Source organism: Miscanthus floridulus, chromosome 8, assembly GCF_019320115.1.
Source record: "Miscanthus floridulus cultivar M001 chromosome 8, ASM1932011v1, whole genome shotgun sequence".
Lineage (NCBI taxonomy): Eukaryota > Viridiplantae > Streptophyta > Magnoliopsida > Poales > Poaceae > Miscanthus > Miscanthus floridulus.
The window spans coordinates 19,613,316-19,632,408 of NC_089587.1; the positions used below are offsets into that span (position 1 = coordinate 19,613,316).

A 19,093-nucleotide genomic window follows, 5' to 3' on the forward strand; every position below is an offset into this window, starting at 1 on the left:
AGTTCATCAAAGTTAAACTTTCAGTTCATCGGTGGTCCGACAATGTTTCATTATGAAGGTCATAACTCCTCCATTTGGAGTGCGATTGTGGTTAATGAGCACTTGATGGAAAGCTTGTTTGATAAGCTTTCAAATAGATCTGGTCCCATCTCAATATCACAACAGCAATGCCACCAAATAATCAAGACATGATGTTGCTGTTTCTGCCGGGAGCTACATCATCATGGGCTTATTTTCAATCGATTATGGAGCGCTAGCAGGAGCGGAGCAATAATAGCAGGCGCAGTCTGGGTAGAACGAATGGAGGCGAAGGGCATAAGTGACAGTTTGTACATTCTCTTTCTCCTCGCGGCTAGAAATAAATTTTTTAGTTGGTGCAATGTGTAGTTGACAAATTCATCTTTCAGCTGATGTCCGAGAGACAAATTCAACTTCAGGCGTGTGTTCCAGGCAAAACCAAGGTTTCTGGATGTCTCCCAGACAAAAATCTCTTTAAAATAAACCTCTTTCCTTACCGTACTAATCAAACCAGGTGGGTGTGGGCGGCAGGGTGTTCCGGTCCTACGGTTGAAACGAAACCCAATTGCTCCCGTTCGCCTCTGCGGGCTGCGGCCTGGCTTTCCCTTCTCGTCTCCTCCCGTTCGCGTGCGGCCGTGCGCGCTCTCTTCCTTTCTCGGCGCCTCTCTTTCTGGCGGCGACGACTGACCCAGCGCCGCCGCCGACCTAGCCAGGTGCCCAGGTCTTCGTCAGGCCCTTCGACAGGTCTTCGTCAGGCCCTTCGCCGGCGACGAGCACCCACCAGGTATGCCCACCGCACCTCTTCCCCTCCTGTGCGAAACCGAGCACCCAAACCCTAATCCCTAATGCAAGCTATTTGTATTCGGATCTGATTAACTACAACTACATACATGCATTATGCCTACTCACTTTGATTTTTTTTTTTTGCAAAAATTATCGGGTGTATATGTGCACACCCATGTCCTATACTGGCTCCGCCCCCTGATTTTGATGCTCTGTGATGATTGTGTGATAGTGCCCAGATGAGTTCGAAGAAGGTTCCGTACCACAAGCATCGGGAGGCTGAGGAGGCGAGGAAGAAGGTTAGGGGTTCAAGTCCCTTCTTACCTTTTCATGTGACACTTCTTTTCCACTTGTACTCTGTGTTCATATTTTGTTTTGACTGCTTTGGTATGTGAAGAGGGAGGAAGATGAAGCTGCGCGTGTATATGCGGAATTTGTTGAGTCCTTCAAAGGTGATAGCTCATCTGGGGCTAAGTTTGTCCGAGGTGGTGTGATCGACCCCAATGCAAAGCTGAAGACTGATTCAGAAGGTTAGTGGCAGGGTTTCATTTTTGCATACTTCCTCATAGTTGCCTTCCCACTTTGTAGTTTCAATATCTTCCAAGATGGATATATGCATTGTTTCTTTTATTGCTCCAATTGATCAAGAGATCGGCCTTTTTATTCATTCGGCAATGGCAGGTGGAAAGTCCAAAGATGGGGGGTCTGTTCCAAAGAAGGGCAGTAGGTAAACGGCAAAAATACTTGATTTCTAGAAGATGGTATCCTGTGGTACCGCTGCTACATCTTTAGATGGTCATGCGGCCAATATAACCAGAATTCAGGGACATGGCCTAGCTTTGATTGCCTTATGCTATATACTTGGCACATACTTTTCTCTTCTTTACAATTATATGCTTCTTAAACCGTCTGTTAATTGAACTTTGAAACTGTAACCAAGTGCTGAATGCAGTTTAAAACAATGATAAGGGTAATCTGAAGAAGAAAATTGTTTGCCGGTCTTATGAATGGCCATGTCATCTTGTTTCATGTCTAGTGTTTCGGTTGCACTTATCCTGTAGTTTCAACCTGACGGAACAATTCATTGTTGCTACATCAGCTTGTGATGGTATTACACTAGTTTTGCCTTTTGATTTCATGTTTGTTTATGGTGTTAGCACTTCTGTAGAGGTCACAATGCTTCATCATTGGTGATCTTACATTAGTGTTTTTGACCATCTAATAAAAATGTTCTAGGGTTCCAGGTAGGCATGCTACGTATCTATCTTATAGAACTTTGGATTAGTGTGTTGAATATCGTATAAGGTAGTCATATAAGGTACTAGGCATGCTAGGTTGAGTATGGAGAATGTAGTCATGTTGGATCTAGTCAAGGGGTAATTAGTTAGACGGCACTGTCTCAAATTTGTGGGATATAAAAGTAATGATGTTTTCTGTATATTTAGGGGTGTTCTGTTAAGAACTTTAAAGCTTATCGTACCTTTATATTGTAGCTAGAGTTTCTCATGTCAGTAATGCTGATTTAGTTCCGGAGTTTTCAGCCACTTAGAATCTTCTAATTTACATGTCTACAGTCTACTCCTGTATCTTTTTTGGGGTGTGTTTGGGCTATAATTCCTCTCAAGGGGTGTCTGTGGGTGTGGGTTGTGTTCAGCGGGCGTGTTTTAGAATTTTCCGGATCAGGGTTACTCCCTCTCCTTTGTACTTTTCTCGATCTTCTTAATGAAACGATACACAGATCTCCTGCGAAGAACTCCTAACTTTTGCACTCTTCTCAGTGACCAGACTAGATTGACTTGAAAATTCATGTCCTCTTGTGGAGTGGAAGCTTTAGGATCAAGTATACTTTTTAATACAAATTATGATCGCTTCAAGCTTTGTTGGGGAATCTTAATTCCATTGTTTGCATCATTATATTATCAGGATTTTGGTTATAGTATAAGCCAAAATAGCAAAGTTGAAATTTCACGAGTTGAAGTGAGAATGCCTGAAATACCATCATATCTGCAATTCTTTGCTTCTGTTGTTCTCATAACCCCATGTTACTTAGGTGTATTCATAGATACCTTATACATAGCATTCTTTTCTCCAGGTACGTCCCATCCTTCTTGCCACCATCATTTGCGAAAGAACCTGAGAAAAAGGTTAGGACACTTCACACTTCCCATATTCTTATGATTTGCCTCGGTCAATCTTTATAGTTCCTTTGGTTAAGCTTTGTCTGGACTTGCAGAAGGAAGAGGAGAGGCCAAAGGAAAAGGAAAAAGGAAAGCCACGAGTAATAGATAAATTCTTGGAGGAACTTAAGTTTGAACAAGAGCAACGGAAAAAGCGCAGTCAGGATCGAGATCACCGCCATGAAGGTCGTCACAGTGATAGCTCCATGGTAGGCACTTGTATGTGTAAAAATGGTTATTTTGTTTTGTTCCATACTTCCACGAGAGGATTGTGTGGATTAATCAATATTTTGGAAATATTATATGTTAAAGTTACTAGGCTGTAGAATGTAGAATATCAATATTTTCAACACGTTTGCAGCTTCTTTGAACTGTTCTTAAACTGATGTCTAGTTTTTCTTTTCATTGATGCTTAAAATTATTTCGTGCAGCCCTCTAGCCGGTTTGATGAACTACCAGATGAATTTGATCCGACTGGAAGATTTCCAGGATCATTTGATGATGGTGATCCTCAAACCACCAACTTATATGTTGGCAATCTATCTCCTAAGGTTGCTTTCTCTGCTGCATTGTTCTGTCAAACTTGTATGCATTATCTTGTTAGCTTTACATGCTATGGTGTTAGGTCGATGAGAATTTTCTTTTGAGGGACCTTTGGTCGGTTTGGACCTATTGCTAGTGTCAAGATTATGTGGCCTAGAACAGAAGAGGAACGCAGAAGACAAAGAAATTGTGGTTTTGTTGCCTTCATGAATAGAACAGACGGACAGGCAGCAAAGGATGAGATGCAATGTTAGTGTGCACATCCATGTAGTGTTAACCCATCTGGATAATGTTTGTTCATTGTTTATGGGAACTTGAAATGCTTTTTTTGGCCGGTATTCTTACCTTCAGCTTAATTGATGATTTATTTCAGGTGTTGTTGTGTATGACTATGAACTGAAGATTGGATGGGGTAAATCTGTTGCTCTTCCATCACAGGCTTTGCCTGCTCCTCCTCCAGGACACATGGCAATCAGAAATAAGGAGGTTGCTTCTTTTGTCCTTTCGCGCTGTATTAAATTCTGATTTCATCTGAATTTTTTCTCATGATATATTTGCAAGTTTTAATAGAATGTGATGTTTTTGGTATTGCGAGTTGTTTTTGACGATCTTTTTCTTCATTTTATACAGGGTGGTACAGTCATACTTTCTGGTCCTGGCGGCCCTGCTGTTGCATCTGTTACACCACAAACCTCAGAGCTGGTAGGGGAAGTTGTACATGATCCGTTATTAATTCATCTGTTATTTGTTCTAGGGTGCCATTCTTTATCCTGCAGCATTACTTTTTTTACTTGTTCCTTCTAGTGATCATGTTCTCTTTCTTTCTTCTTTTGGTTTATGTGAGTGCACTAGTACAGTGATCTTGCTATCTAGGTTATCCTGTTAGTGTCACCGTAAAAGAATTAACATTGAAAATTCTGCTGTCTTGCTTTGAGTTAGATTGTGAAGGATGAATATTTCGTACTTCATAATATTAATGTTTCTTAGAAAATACTTTATCTCTTGAATCGTGTAGACTGTAGACTGAAGGTAAATTCATCACTTATCTTGCTGAGAACAACTTAATATTAATGTTTTCAAAGGTCCTCATTTTGCACACGAGTTAATGCCCTTATTGTACACCACTGCCTTGATCTAAGGTCTCAACTTACGTGCTGTTCTAGGGCCTGTTTGGATCACTGAGTTACCTTCTAGGCCATCGAAACGGGTGGACTAAAAGGACTAATTTTTAGTCCAGCCCAACTAGTTAGTCCCTCGGTAGTCCATGTATCCAAGCAGCGAAGGACTAAATTTTTAGTCGCCTAAACTTTCACCTAAACTTTAATTGGACTAACAGCTAGTCCAAGTCATCCAAACAGGCCCCTAATATCTGATAAGTACAGATATAATTTCTGGTTTCTGGTTACGTATTTGTTGCTTCTCATGTGATTGAATAAGTTTTTTCTGGAACATGATATCCTGTGATACTGCATTATATTAAATGAGTGATTATCTGTTGGTAGATTTATTTCACATTATGGATTCATTGACTTGATAGGTCCTTACACCAAATGTTCCTGATATTGTGGTTGCTCCACCTGATGATGGACGTCTTCGGCATGTGATTGACACAATGGCTCTGCACGTACTTGATGGTGGATGTGCTTTTGAACAAGCTGTAATGGAGAGAGGGCGAGGAAATCCTATATTGATTTCTTGTTTGATCTTAAATCTAAAGAGCACACATATTATGTTTGGAGGCTATACTCATTTGCTCAGGTACTTGTTGCTTTCTATAGTTCAAATTTTAAAAATGGCATCTCAGGGTTCTAATGGCATAATATCTCTGTCCCTTTTATTCATTCATATTTGCTATTCTTAGTTAGAAGTTAGACTATAAAAAAAAACTGGACCTGCGAGGGTATGACCACCCCTAGGCATTGCATTAAGAAGAAGACCTTCTCACGCAGGCCCAGAAGACCCCCGAACCCCTGCCCCACCCTTACACAGCGGCACCGTCGCCCTGTGAGAACGGGCTGGTCCTTAGACCTGTGCTTTGGCGTGGGACAGACGAGGGGATTTTTTTAACCCCAGCCTCGCTCCCACGGGGAGTCGAACCCAGGATCTGAGGAGTGCCGCCGGGACGCTCTAACCAGTTGGACTAGAGGCCCTTTGGCAGAAGTTAGACTATCAAAAGTATTATGCTGCACTTCTGCTGATGTCCATTGTGTCTGTTGCACAACGAGAACTTGTTGTCAAATAGGCGTCACTTAGTTTATATATGTTTTTCTTGCTCAACAGAACTTTATATCTATGATCATATTATGGCTGGAACATATATTTTTTTTTGAGAACCAAGTCAATATTTATTACATCCATGAAATTTCAAGTGACTACCAAAAATGATTGCGCTGATAGAGTGGTAACAGCTTGTGATATTTGTAACATAGGGTGATACTTTACAACGATGGAGAACAGAACCATACATCATGATCACAGGAAGTGGAAGGTAATAGTTTTGAACAGTACTTCAATAGGATGAATATGCATGGTATCTGCTTATTGACTTTCTTGACAAAAATGTAATGTGCAATTCAGATGGGTTCCACCTCCCTTGTCATCCAACAGAAGCCCTGAACCGGAATCTACATTTGCTGCTGGTAGAAGCAGGGTAAGTAACTGTTAGACGTAATCAGAGCATTAAATTGTTCTGTTGATGTCAAATAAATAAATGGCTGTTCTGTTACAATACTAAATTTGTGCTCCCCTCTTCAGCGTGTTGAAGTGGAGCGTACATTGACTGACTCACAGCGTGATGAATTTGAGGACATGCTGCGAGCTTTGACATTAGAGAGGAGCCAAATAAAAGACGCCATGGGATTTGCCTTGGATAATGCTGATGCAGCTGGGGAGGTAATGTGTACTTTCTAATATTATCTAATTAGCTCTATTTTTTTTCTTTTTCTTCACTCTTTTGCGTTGTTTAATGGTACTGTGACTTATTTATCTATACACCCAATCACCCACATTGAGACCAGTTAATAGCTTAATGGTTATGTGTCAACAACAAAATGAGTGTATGTAGTTACTGGATTCATGTGGCCACGGACTCACAGTTGACTGACTGTTTGAAGGACAACCCTTGTGTTGACTGATAAGATCGGTTTTATTTTTATATAAGAGGGAAGTGAGTAAAACTTGCGACATGTAAAGTATGCATACAATGATTGTTGAAATGGTATCAATTTGCAACATGTAAAGTGTATATTGATTGATGAAATACTATCTTTGTTCCTTTCACCAATGTACACTATTTTGTTCCTTGGGCGTCGCTTAGATGATATGTAATAACTGTTGAGACCTGGTTTTGTTTTAAAATTTTGTTGTCTTTATAGTTTAGATTATTATTTGTTATTAGGCAAGTTTTCTGTGATTCTGGTTTTTAGACTTTTCTCTTCCACATGATGTATCTTCTGTAGTTCTCATTGCATGATTGTTCATTGTCTTGCATTCCAGATTGTTGAGGTTCTTACAGAATCATTGACACTCAAGGAGACGTCTATTCCAACAAAGGTTGCTCGGCTTATGCTGGTGTCTGACATCCTTCATAACAGTAGCGCACCTGTGAAGAATGCATCTGCATTCCGAACGAAGTTTGAAGCTTCTTTGCCAGATGTTATGGAGAGCTTCAATGACTTGTACCGCAGTATCACTGGAAGGATTACTGCTGAAGCTCTGAAGGTAACTTATGTTGCGCCATTTGTTGAATACTTGAGCTTATTTTTATCCTTGATGTTCTTACATGTCTACATGGATTTATTACTGTTCTACAGGAGAGGGTTATGAAAGTTCTACAAGTTTGGGCAGACTGGTTCCTGTTTTCTGATGCATTTCTGAATGGGCTGAGGGCTACTTTTCTTAGATCAGGCAACTCTGGTGTCGTTCCGTTTCACTCGTTATGCGGTGATGCACCTGAAATTGAAAAGAAAGGTAGCTCTGAGGATGGAAATGGTGGATTTAAGCTTAATGAAGATGGTGCCTTGGCTACTGGAAAGGCAGCAGCAACAAAGGAGCTATTAGGGCTCCCGCTAGCTGAACTTGAGCGCCGCTGTAGACATAATGGCCTCTCTCTGTGTGGTGGTAAAGAAATGATGGTCGCCAGGCTGCTTAACTTGGAAGAGGCTGAGAAAGAACGAGTATATGAGAAGGATGTGGACATGAAATATGTGCAGGGTGAACAGCATACTATTGGAAGTGGTGTGAATGCTCATAGTACTTCAAAATTGGGTGAAAGTCCTAATGGTGATGAATTAGATGTCTCTCGGAACAATATGAGAGCTGGTAAAGGACGTTCTGGAGAATCTGCTTCTGCCGAACTTGAATCATTTCCAAGCAAGAAGCCGAAATATGATCCTGTTTTGCCAGCTTCTAAATGGAGTCGAGAGGATGACATCAGTGACGATGAAGATAGAAAAGGTTGTCGAGGCTTGGGATTAAGCTATTCATCTGGAAGCGATATTGCTGATGATCTTGGAAAGGTCGATACAACAGAAGCTAGTACTGACCACACAAGTCATCATCATGATACGATTGTTGATGAAGAGCACAGGTACTTGTCCGCGTTCAATATTTTTACCATTTCCATGCTAGTTTTTATAAGTGTCTGCCAAGCACATACTTAGGCGTCGTTTGGCGCCGCTGCCAGTGGCTCCGGTTCCACGCGCACTGTAAGCACTGTAGAGCGAAGCAAAACGGTTCTGGCTCTGGCAAAACATAACTGTGAAAGTGGAGGAGTTACTGTCTTGGGGCTCCGGCAGCTCCGCTACAGTACTGCTATAGTACTGGAGCCGGAGCTGCATGGAGCCTCTTCAAACATGCCCTTATTTTGTTTGACTAACTCCAATGCCTTCTTCTCTGCAGGCAGAAGTTGAGGCAGATTGAAATTTCTGTCATGCAGTACCGTGAATCTCTTGAGGAGCAGGGTCTGCGTAACTTGGATGAGATTGAGAGGAAGGTTGCCAGCCATCGAAGGCGGCTTCAATCAGAATACGGTTTATCCACTTCAACTGATGGTGCTAACAACAGGCGATCTTCTGGTATGTAAAGGGCAGTAAGGACACCTGCTTATTTGATAGTATCATTTCTTTTGGATTTGAACTTCCATCATCATTGAGATTTTCACAACTTCATATATTAGTTTATGCGCTAACAATGAACCATGCTGTACCCCTCAACTGCATTTAGTATATGCTCACCATATGTTTTTGGAAGCTAGTTATACACACTTTAAACAATATTCTATGTTGCAGAAAGAACATCATCGGAGCGGAAAGAGAGGCATGACGATGCACATGATTACCCTAGGAAACGGCGTCGGAGCCAGAGTAGAAGCCACAGCCCTCCAAGGAAGTCACAGGAGAGGGACCGAGAGCACAATCGCAGTAGAGACCGATCGCATGGCAACGATGCCGGGAGGGATAGGGTACGCGAGAAAAGTGCAAGCCGAGGGCGAGATGACCAATATGACAGAAGCCGAGACAGAGAGAAAGACAGGAGAAAGGGGAGGTGACCGACCTGCCATTCACCATTTGCCTGGACCGAAGGGCCCAGGAGCAAGGCGATATTTGAGCTGGGCTACACGCCCACCAGTCCACCAGCAGCAACATCAGTAAACACAGGTGACCCTGGTCTGCTCCATGCTTCATCTGTAATAGGAGTTTCGAGGGTTTTAAGTTGAGGTTTTGTAGAGAAGACTTGTTTGTAACTGGTTAAAATTTTGTGGATTAAGATGTACCCGATGTGTAGTTTATGCTCAAAACCAATGTTGGACACACCCAGACCCAGAATTGTCAGCATCAGACAACCGAGGTATGGACTGTGATTCTGTTCTTCCCTGGTGGGCTGCTGGTTCATGTAGATCTTGCATGGCTTCCCTGGTGGAGGCTGGTTCGTGTAGATCTTGCACGGCTCTTCCCTGGTGGGGGCTGGTTCGTGTAGATCTTGCACGGCGTGCGAGTACTGTTGGTGCGTGTCGGCGCATGCGTCGACAATGCAGGCTCCAACTAACGTGCGCACGTGCACAAGAATGTGTTGTATCATGCTCTAGCATGCGAACATGTGCGCTACTGACGTAGTGTGTAGCTAAGCTATTTGTCTATACACGCTTTGAACACTTGTTTTTTTTTTCATGATGCCTGGTGTTAAGGACGGCGTAGATTTGAAAAAAGTTGGACAACGTTGGAACAGAAGTTTAATGCATCTCGACATTATCATTGTATGTACTCCTATGTTGGAGACGTTTCCTGACGATGTCTCGGAGCATCTGATGGTAACCATTTATCTCCGGATGTTCCAGCCCTTTGTTAACACTTTTGCATCTCTCAATTTTCCTGGTGATGCATGGAGACCTCTTCACCTCCTCCAAACCCCAAGGTTGCTGCTGCCCGGAGACAGGTTGGTTGTCTGGAGAATCCTGGGACGCAAATGGTGTCAAGTCGTGTTATTAAGAGAGGGCGCTTAGCACGCACCGTGTCTGAAACCTATGGCGTTGCCCACAGATAGAAAGAGGGAGGGAGGGAGAGACGGACTGACGGGGAGAAGGCACCAACCTGTTGCCTCTACTCTATCGGTCCGTCTATCCAAAGGAGACGCAGCTGTCGTGTCAGCAAAGCACACGCCAACACGGACACGAAACGTGTGTGCGAGGTGCAGTGCGTGTGGCCCAGACATGGAATGGAGCGTTTCAGACGTACGACGGCACTGTTGGCTCGTCTTATAACACGTACTTTTCAGTTTGTTTTAGTTGTAAAACAACAAATCAGCCGAAACAGTGTTTCGATTTATTTTTTTTAGCGAACCGAACGGGGTAGCAGGACCTGCTCTGCTTTTGCTAACAACGACCTGCACCGCTAGAGCGAACCAAAGAAATGTACATTTACATTACGGCTGCATATATAATGAAAATTTTAATTTCAATCATTGTTTTCCCCCCGATCTCATCTACTGTGTCAATTTCAACCCGAGTCGTATCGTTTTCCACTCTTTTTCCAATGGCGTGACATGCCCCCCTCTCCTCTTCTCTACACGAGACAGGAGGGAAAAAAGAAAATGGCCTGATGAGATGCATCTGCGTGTCCATTTCCGGTTCCGGTTTCACCCGAGGTTGCGCTCGGACAGCGACGTACGAGTTCCAATGGGCAATGGCCCCGCTCGCTTGTTCTGAACTGTACTCCACTGTAGCCGCCGTAAGGAGAAGCAAACAGGCCAATACTTGTGGCGCTGTATCCCAGGACTCCATTTGAAACACCGGAATTTCATCGAAAAACACTCGATGTTTTCCCAAACGAACTCGTGGGAGAAATCCATCTGCCCCGTTCGTTTTCTATTCAAACAGCTCCGGCCATATGTGTATGTGCATGCGGTGCACGTAGCAGTAACCCATGCCGCTCCAGGTGATAGCGTGAGCCGTGAGCCGCCAGCGCCAGATGAGATGACAGCGACGTCATGCACATCGAGAAAGGAAACAATAAATATCTCACTCAGGCCTGGTCTCGATTGGAGTTAGGAATCGGTATTTGGCACTGTAGCACTTTTGTTTGTATTTGATAATTATTATCTAATCATGGTCTAACTAGACTTAAAAGATTTGTCTCGTAATTTACAATCAAACTAGATAATTAATTATTTTTTTATCTACATTTAATATTCTATACATGTGTCTAAAAACTTAATGTAATAAAGAGAGAGTGAAAAAACTACTAAACAAGCCTCACAGTCACAGGCGCAACGGCGCCTCCCCGCGATCTCAGAGGCCGCCGCTTCGTGTGCTCCCTCCGGGCCGCTGCGCCTGCTGGCTGCTGGCCCCCGGTTCCGCTTCCGCCGGCTCCAGTACAAGATCCGAATCCAATCTCACCCCACCCGCCACCGCCAGCCAAGAGAAGGAAGATTTCGGAATTCCTCTCACCCGGACCGGATCTGAATCTTTTGGACGCTGCCTGTCTGTGCTTGCTCCGAGAGTGTCCGTCTGAGAGGTCTGAGAGGCTGTTTGGATCCGGTGATTAAAAGTCAAGAGAGGTTATACGAGGATATCTTAGAGGGTATTCGGATACTAATAAAAAATAAATTATAAAATTTGTCAGTACTCTACGAGACGAATCTATTAAGCATAATCAATTCGTTATTAGCAAATGCTTACTGTAGCACTACATTGTCAAATCATTAATTAATTAGGCTTAAAAGATTCGTCTCGCAAATTAGTCGTAAGCTATGTAATTAATTTCGTAATTAATCTATATTTAATACTACATGTATGCGTCTAAACGTACGATGAAACAACGACTAAAGTTTAGGAGAACGAAACCAAAAAAAAACACACTGAGTGTGGAATCCAGCAGTTTTACGTTAAAATTTCAGTTTCAGCCAAATCGAACCGGAGCACGAAGGAACAGTGCGTACCAACTGTCATCGCACCGCGTCTCTCGTTCGCCACTGGCAGGTGGGCCACCACACCGGCGGCCCCGCGAGGCAGTCGTGGTTGACTGCTGCTGCGCTAAGTACTCGTACTAGTACTAGTAGCAGTGGCGCATTGGCCGATCTCCTCTCTCTCAGTCGCTCGTGGCCTCCACCCATCTCCCTCAGTAGTCACTAGCCAGCATTTCTCGGCACTCTCCTGTCCTCCTTTCTCTCCACTCCACCCCCGCTCATCCTTCCTTCGCTGTTCGTTCGTTCTGGTCGCCGCTATCCTCGTCCTCAGCCCCGACTGATTCCCCAGGCCAGGCACGCACGAGTTGACGGGTCCAGCGGCAGCGGCGGCGGGATCTTGCCGCCAGCGGCAGTGCCAATCCGGCCCGGCCACGCAGGTACGCGTGCCTCAGGCACAAGAGAGGCCGTGGCCAGTTCTCCGCTGGATTCTTCCAGCTTCTACACTGTATTATTTATGTTTTTGTTTCCTTCAAGAGTCCAAGAAACTAGTGCTATCTTTCTTCGGTATTGTTGATTGATTCTACACTGTATTATTGGAAGGCGGTTTCGTGTGGTGGCAGTCCGATCTTGCGGCTCAACAAGAGCCACTCCGCTGGGTATCGTTTTGTTTTTTTTGGTTAATTAATATATACAGGGAGCTGTCTGCAGGCGCTATCGATAATTCAATACGATGGAGCCTGTTAGGAGCATCTTATACGTTTATCCACTCCAAACCAACCATTTTCCTTGTTTCTGTAATACTAACAAGTTTGTTGCAATTGAGCCAAACAAACGTTGGTTAGCCGTATTTATATAAAAAAATAAACTTATCTTGTATTAGAGCACCCGCCGGGTGGTCGACTCTCGTCTCACCTAACTCGGGCTTTTAAGGAAAAGCAGCTGCGGTGTTGTCATCGCCCATTGTTTGCTCTTGTCATCGCCCATCAGTTCGTTTTATTGGATATAATTTTTAACATTTGTCAGTACCCTTTTCCTTTTTTAATGAAAAGGCTGTTTGCGTCATATTATGTAGCGGTTCGTCATGTTATTCTTTCGGATAATCATGGATGGTGGTAGGCCAAAGGATTAAGCAATAAAGAATCCTAGTTTGCATCGTTATATATGGTAGCCATGGGGGTGGGTTATTTGGCAAGTTCTGTTCCTGTGCAGGTGTACCTGAGTTTCGTTGATGGTTGTCTTTTTCTGATCATCAGGTACTGTATTGTGCAATTATTGGTTTTCCTATATCAAGGGACTGAATTCTGCTAACCATAGATAGGGGCGGGAGCCGCATTCTGTGTCCTACTTGGAAGTAATGCCACTTCCATTTCTTTTAGTTTCTTGTTTCAGCTATCCTTGTCATGTTATATCTGCGCTAATCCTTCCTAGTTCCTGCAATGCGAATTTGTCATGTTAATGTGGTATTTTAGGTGATCACATCCTTGGCTGTCTGGTTTACTGTTGTGATTCAATGTTGCTAAGCTGCAATCGGGGTTCATTGCACAAGTTCTTTGGTTTTATGTTAATAAGGATCAGTCGATGCCTCTTGTTGTGCCCATGTTTTGTTGAAACTTTTGTAGCAGAGCTCAAACCTGAATTTTGTTTGATGCAGGATTTCGTGGATACACTGGTCTAAGTTGTCAAGTTCTTGACCTGACCTTATCAGTTTTGGTATGTCATTGTTCTGTTATGTTTACTCCTCTGTTAATCACCACACATTCTTTCCTTATGCTATGATTTTTCTAATCTACAGCTTATAAGGATGGGGGTTTACCTCAGCACTCCAAAAACTGATAAGCTATCTGAAAATGGAGAAAATGATAGACTTAAGTTTGGTCTTTCATCTATGCAAGGATGGCGAGCAACCATGGAAGATGCTGTGAGTTTCCTAATCCTAGGCTATTAACATCATTAGCATTTTATTTGCATAACCAGGGGTGCGAATTAGGGTCCAGTGACTCCCATGTGCATGATGGACGTAATTTTGTAATGTCTGGAATCACTGAGGCTGGTAGGACAACCTTTTAAAATATTAACTTTTGGAGATAGGACGAGTAACGTTTTATGGGTTACAGTTAATGTGGGCATGTGTTGCTTTTCATGGTTTCACCCCTAGAAAGATAGCATCATAGAAACAATCTAATGCCATCAGTTGTTTGAGTATGTTTTTTTTTCTTGAACACTATTAGAATAAAAGCATACTCAAACAACTGATGGCATTAGCTCTCTCTTTTGTCAATACTCAATACTCGATCGATATTCCTTTGATTTCATTTGGTGCTTTAACACAATTAGTTTAATTAGTTCAGTGTCAACTACACGCATAGTTAATATCTGAAATATGCCTAGCATTTTTATCAGTCAGGCCATTTCTGAAATTGTTCCATGATACAATGTATAACAATCTGGAATTCTACAATCTGTGCATCCATGCAGCATTCAGCATTGCTAGATCTTGATAACGAGACAGCATTCTTTGGTGTTTTTGATGGTCATGGAGGTAAGCACACTAACAACGATCAGTGCCTTTTATGTTCCATTGTATTAGACTACTCAGGACGGATGCTGCTATGCCAAATATTTGTAGAGCCAATCTTTAACATCACACAACCTCATATGGATTGCTTTACTCAGGAAGAGTGGTTGCCAAATTCTGTGCAAAATATCTGCATGGTCAAGTTCTCAAAAGTGAAGCCTATTCAGCTGGTGACCTAGGAGCTGCTGTCCATAGAGCTTTCTTCAGGTATATGGTGAACCAGATCCCACAGGAGCTATAATAAAGCTTAAATTTTTATAGCATTACTGTCAGCTTGACGATGACAATTTCTAATTTTGTGGTTGTGCTACTTCAGAATGGATGAAATGATGCGAGGACAGAGAGGTTGGCGAGAACTATCTGCACTTGGAGACAAAATAAACAAGTTTAGTGGTATGATAGAAGGATTGATTTGGTCTCCAAGGGGCAGTGATTCAAATAGTCAACAAGATGATTGGGCTTCAGAGGAGGTATATATGCAACTGACTGGTGCTGCTTTCACTTTTCTAACATAGTTGTACATCTATTTTCCCTTCCCAATGAAGTATAGGTTCTACGTGTTTCAGATTCTTAAATACTTGTGTCAGTTGTGAATTTTTTTTGAAGGAAATGGCAGGAGCTCAGTTGCTCAATTAAGTTAGGAAAAGAGTTTTATGTACACATGGCACCCTAGGTACCTAACACCATGGTCCTAAGACCAAAAAGAGGAAAAGTTGCCTCACTGCTAGTTGGCCTCCACACCAAAATTCATTGCCCTATGTCTTTGCACTATATCCTCTTTGGTCGAGTAGGTGACCTGTTGCACCGTTTGGAACACATTTTCGAAGATCCTCCTATTTCTCTCCTTCCACATATTCCACATGATGTAGATAACAATTCCGTTGAAACGCCTACGGTCTTGCTTTGGCACCTTGCTGGCCTCAATTTCCCACCATTCGGCCAAGGAGGCAGGGTCTTGTTGTGGGAGTTGCACAGATAATTTTCCCAAGTTAGCACCTGATCCCACACGGCTTTTGCAAAGGGGCACAGCAAGGATAGATGTATTGCTGTCTCCAAAGGGCCGTTACACAAGACACCATGGTCCTGATGGGGCCAATCTCTCTTTTGCAGATTATCCACTGTTAGGATTTTGTTGTGTAGGAGGATCCAGGCATGAATTTTGCACTTATTCTCTGCCCGCGCTCTCCAGATGAGTTCATGCCGGAATTTCCGATATGATCCACGGAACTGAATCATGTACGCTGAGCGGGTGGAGTAGTTTCCATCAGCCGTCCATTTCCATGTAATCGTGTCCAGCACGTTGGGCTGTAACTGCACCCCCTGCAATCTGATCCATAGACCAACAAACTCCTGGATCTGTAGTGTCGATGTGATGCGCGTACGTAGTGATCTGATCCAATTACCGTTGTTCAATTCTTGGCAAACCGTCTTGTTCTTCCTGCGCACCAGTTTGAATAGGTTTGGCGCCAAATATCTGGGCGCTGTGGTGCCAGAAGTGCGCCCTGTTGCCATCGCCAATGGTGACTGTAGTGGAGGCGTTGAAAAGCAGACGATCCATGTCGTTGCACGGCATGCCCGTTACCACCCAAGGCGGGACAACACCCTGATTTTTCTGTGGTAGATATGCATTTGGCTACTGCTGTTTTCACTTTTCTAAAATAGATGCACAGCTGATTTTCCACTTATTAAAATAAAGATCATATCTTTTCAAATACTTGCAAGCTGTATCAGTTGTGAATTGCAAATAGCAGCTGGAATTTTATGGAGAAAGAAATCCATGCGAAGAGAAAACTGCCACCAAACATGGAAGCTATAATGTCATTAATGATGTACTATGAGCTAATTATGAAATGTGATATTCTGAAGTCCATGTCTTTATTATCGTTTGAATTATGGTATTGAATTCATGGAATGTCACATGTATAATCATTTATCAGGGACCTCACTCCGACTTTGCTGGGCCTACATGTGGGAGTACTGCATGTGTAGCACTAATAAGAAACTCCCAACTTGTTGTGGCAAATGCTGGTGATTCCCGATGTGTTATTTCAAGGGGTGGAAAGGTATGTTACTCGTGCTCTTGCCTTAGTATAAATAAGATATCCTTGACAGCCTGAGTATATATTTGTTCTGTGTCAAATACATGGTAGGCATACAATCTATCAAGGGACCACAAACCAGAGCTTGCGGTTGAGAGAGAAAGGATAATGAAAGCAGGGGGGTTCATCCATATGGGACGAGTAAATGGAAGTTTAAACTTGTCAAGAGCAATTGGTTAGTTATTTTCTTGCTTCTTTCAAATACAGCTGCACCTTGCTTTGTGCCTTAATTATGCAAGTACCTCTTCATAGGAGATGTGGAATTGAAACAGAACAAATTCGTGCCTCCCGAGAAGCAAATTGTGACAGCCAATCCTGATATTAACGTTGTAAGCTCTCTAAATCTAGACAATATCTGCTATGGAACTGTTAAGCTAATAGTAGTTGCTTTTCTTTGGAAGTTCATGCAATCTTGTCCTTTGTTAGGTGGAGCTCTGCGATGATGATGACTTTGTTGTTGTAGCATGTGATGGCATTTGGTAAGGCTATTTACCTGCATTTCCGTACCTTCACGCTATGTACAGCTTTACACCTCGTGCCATTCTTACTGATATCAAGTGCTTGGCTTTAACATACCATTCGCCTCTCACAGAACTACTACTTTGTTTGATGAACAGGGACTGCATGTCAAGCCAACAGTTGGTGGATTTCATCCATGAGCGTATAAACATGGTAAGCAACCACGTTCTTTTTAAAATTCGCAACTGAAACTGAACATTTTAGTAAGATTGAAGTGCCAGGCAGTGACACACCATGAATGGGGCAAACAATTGCAGGAGAGCAGTCTATCTGCCGTGTGTGAAAGAGTGCTGGACAGATGCCTGGCTCCATCAACGATCGCTGGAGATGGGTGCGATAACATGACCATGATCCTGGTGCAGTTCAAAAAACCAGTCTATCGGAACAAAAAGGCCGAAGTAGCAGGGCAATCTGCCAACAATGCAGATGAAGTCAAGAGTCGGTGAGTGCATGCCTTGCTTGCTTCCTAGCTGGAATCTTTCTCGTATCTTTGTTGCACAATAACAGAAATTCTTTGGACCAGTGTTGCTGAGGAGTGAAACGTGGTTGACACTCACAAGGGCGCAACCATTTGCTTTTTATAAGGGCAGGAAAAAACGAAGAAATGTGCACTGTACATATCTCAACTGTATGTGGCATGCGATGCACATCCTGCCTAATGGCATTTCCTGCCTAGTGCAGTGGTGGATCTTCAGATCACAACCGTGTGCCCCGTCATCCTCCATTTATCGCCTGTCGAGCATTTCAGCTGCAGCTTTCGGTCATCTACAGCCCTCGAAACTGCGGCAAAGTCGGTGTATTCTTTCTGTGGTGTAGCATTCCTCGTGTGCTGTAAACAAGCTTTGGTTCCATGCCTCACTAGGCTGTGCTTTCCTTCAATATGGTGCGTCAAATCCAGTTTTTGTTGCAAGAATGAACCGTGACCTTAGTGTGTTTTGGTGGCTGTTTGGTTCAACTAGGGGTTGGCATAAAATCCGATACCCGGACCTGACTCTGAATACTCGAACCTGAATTACCGGCTCGCTATTTCGGATTGTAAGTATATGATGAATCTGATTTTAGTTTGGGTATTTTGGCTATTAGTCCCCGGTACCTGATGTACCCATTTTATCTGAAATAATGGGAAGACTATGCTATTTGGTTGTGATTGACTAATTATGTGGTTTACTAATGTCAAATTTTGAGGTAATTGGGAACTACTCATGTTTCTTTTTCTGAAATGCTACTAAAGAACTGCTGTTTATATTACTTAAAATTCCTGTTATAGCTATGTCCATTACAATGATTTTAGATAGTTTGGGAATGCTACTATTTTGTCAAGATAAATTTCGGAAATCTAATTTTTTGAAAACCTGAATTATCTGACTTAGAGCTTTACAGGTAACCCGAATGACTCACATTAGCGGGCTATGGCAAAGCTATAGCGGCTCACACTAGTTTTTATTTTTGAAGAAAGCGGCTCACACTAGTTGCCGCTACAATGCAGTTGTACTAAATAGCGGACTATAGCATGATATAACAACGCTATAGCTGTTGAGAAGACCTCTACGCTAAGGGCGCGTTGAGATCCAAAAAATTTTTAGGTTTGGGTTACTGTAGCACTTTCGTTTGTATTTGGTAATTAGTATCTAATTATGGACTAATTAGGATCAAAAGTTTCATCTCACGATTTCTCATCTAACTGTGTAATTAGTTTTTTTTATCTACATTTAGTACTCCATGCATATGCCGCAAGATTTGATGTGACGAGTACTGCGCAAAAATTTTTGGGAACTAAACGGGGCCTAAATGCTATACGGCCTGTTCGGCTGATCCGATGAGCCGTGATTTTCGGCTGGTTTTGGATAAGTAAATAGTGTTCTGTGAGAAAGAATAAGCTGAAAAAACAGAAGTGGAACAGCCGATAGTCTATATTTAGAACGCTAAATGCTATAGTCTGCTATTTAGAACATTGTTTTTGATTAATGTTACCGTTCATT

General features: G+C 42.7%; 1 protein-coding gene and 1 pseudogene across 2 annotated transcripts; both read left to right on the forward strand.

Moving 5' to 3' along the window:
- Positions 1-571: 571 nt before the first annotated feature.
- On the forward strand, positions 572-9,640 carry LOC136475898 (protein RRC1-like; annotated as a pseudogene).
- Positions 9,641-12,092: 2,452 nt separating this feature from the next.
- Positions 12,093-18,313, forward strand: LOC136475899 (probable protein phosphatase 2C 11). 2 transcript variants are annotated; one of them, XM_066473557.1, is made up of 14 exons: positions 12,093-12,358; positions 13,175-13,272; positions 13,573-13,631; positions 13,714-13,839; positions 14,397-14,460; positions 14,595-14,703; positions 14,813-14,966; positions 16,434-16,559; positions 16,647-16,770; positions 16,848-16,924; positions 17,022-17,074; positions 17,213-17,267; positions 17,372-17,556; positions 17,638-18,313. In XM_066473557.1, exons 4-14 carry the CDS (start codon positions 13,723-13,725, stop codon positions 17,651-17,653), a joined length of 1,080 nt encoding a protein of 359 aa, XP_066329654.1. In that variant the 5' UTR covers positions 12,093-12,358; positions 13,175-13,272; positions 13,573-13,631; positions 13,714-13,722; the 3' UTR covers positions 17,654-18,313. The 2 variants fall into 2 exon arrangements, with proteins under 2 accessions (XP_066329654.1, XP_066329653.1); XM_066473556.1 differs by lacking the exon at positions 13,175-13,272 and having other exon boundaries at positions 12,094-12,358.
- Positions 18,314-19,093: the final 780 nt, after the last annotated feature.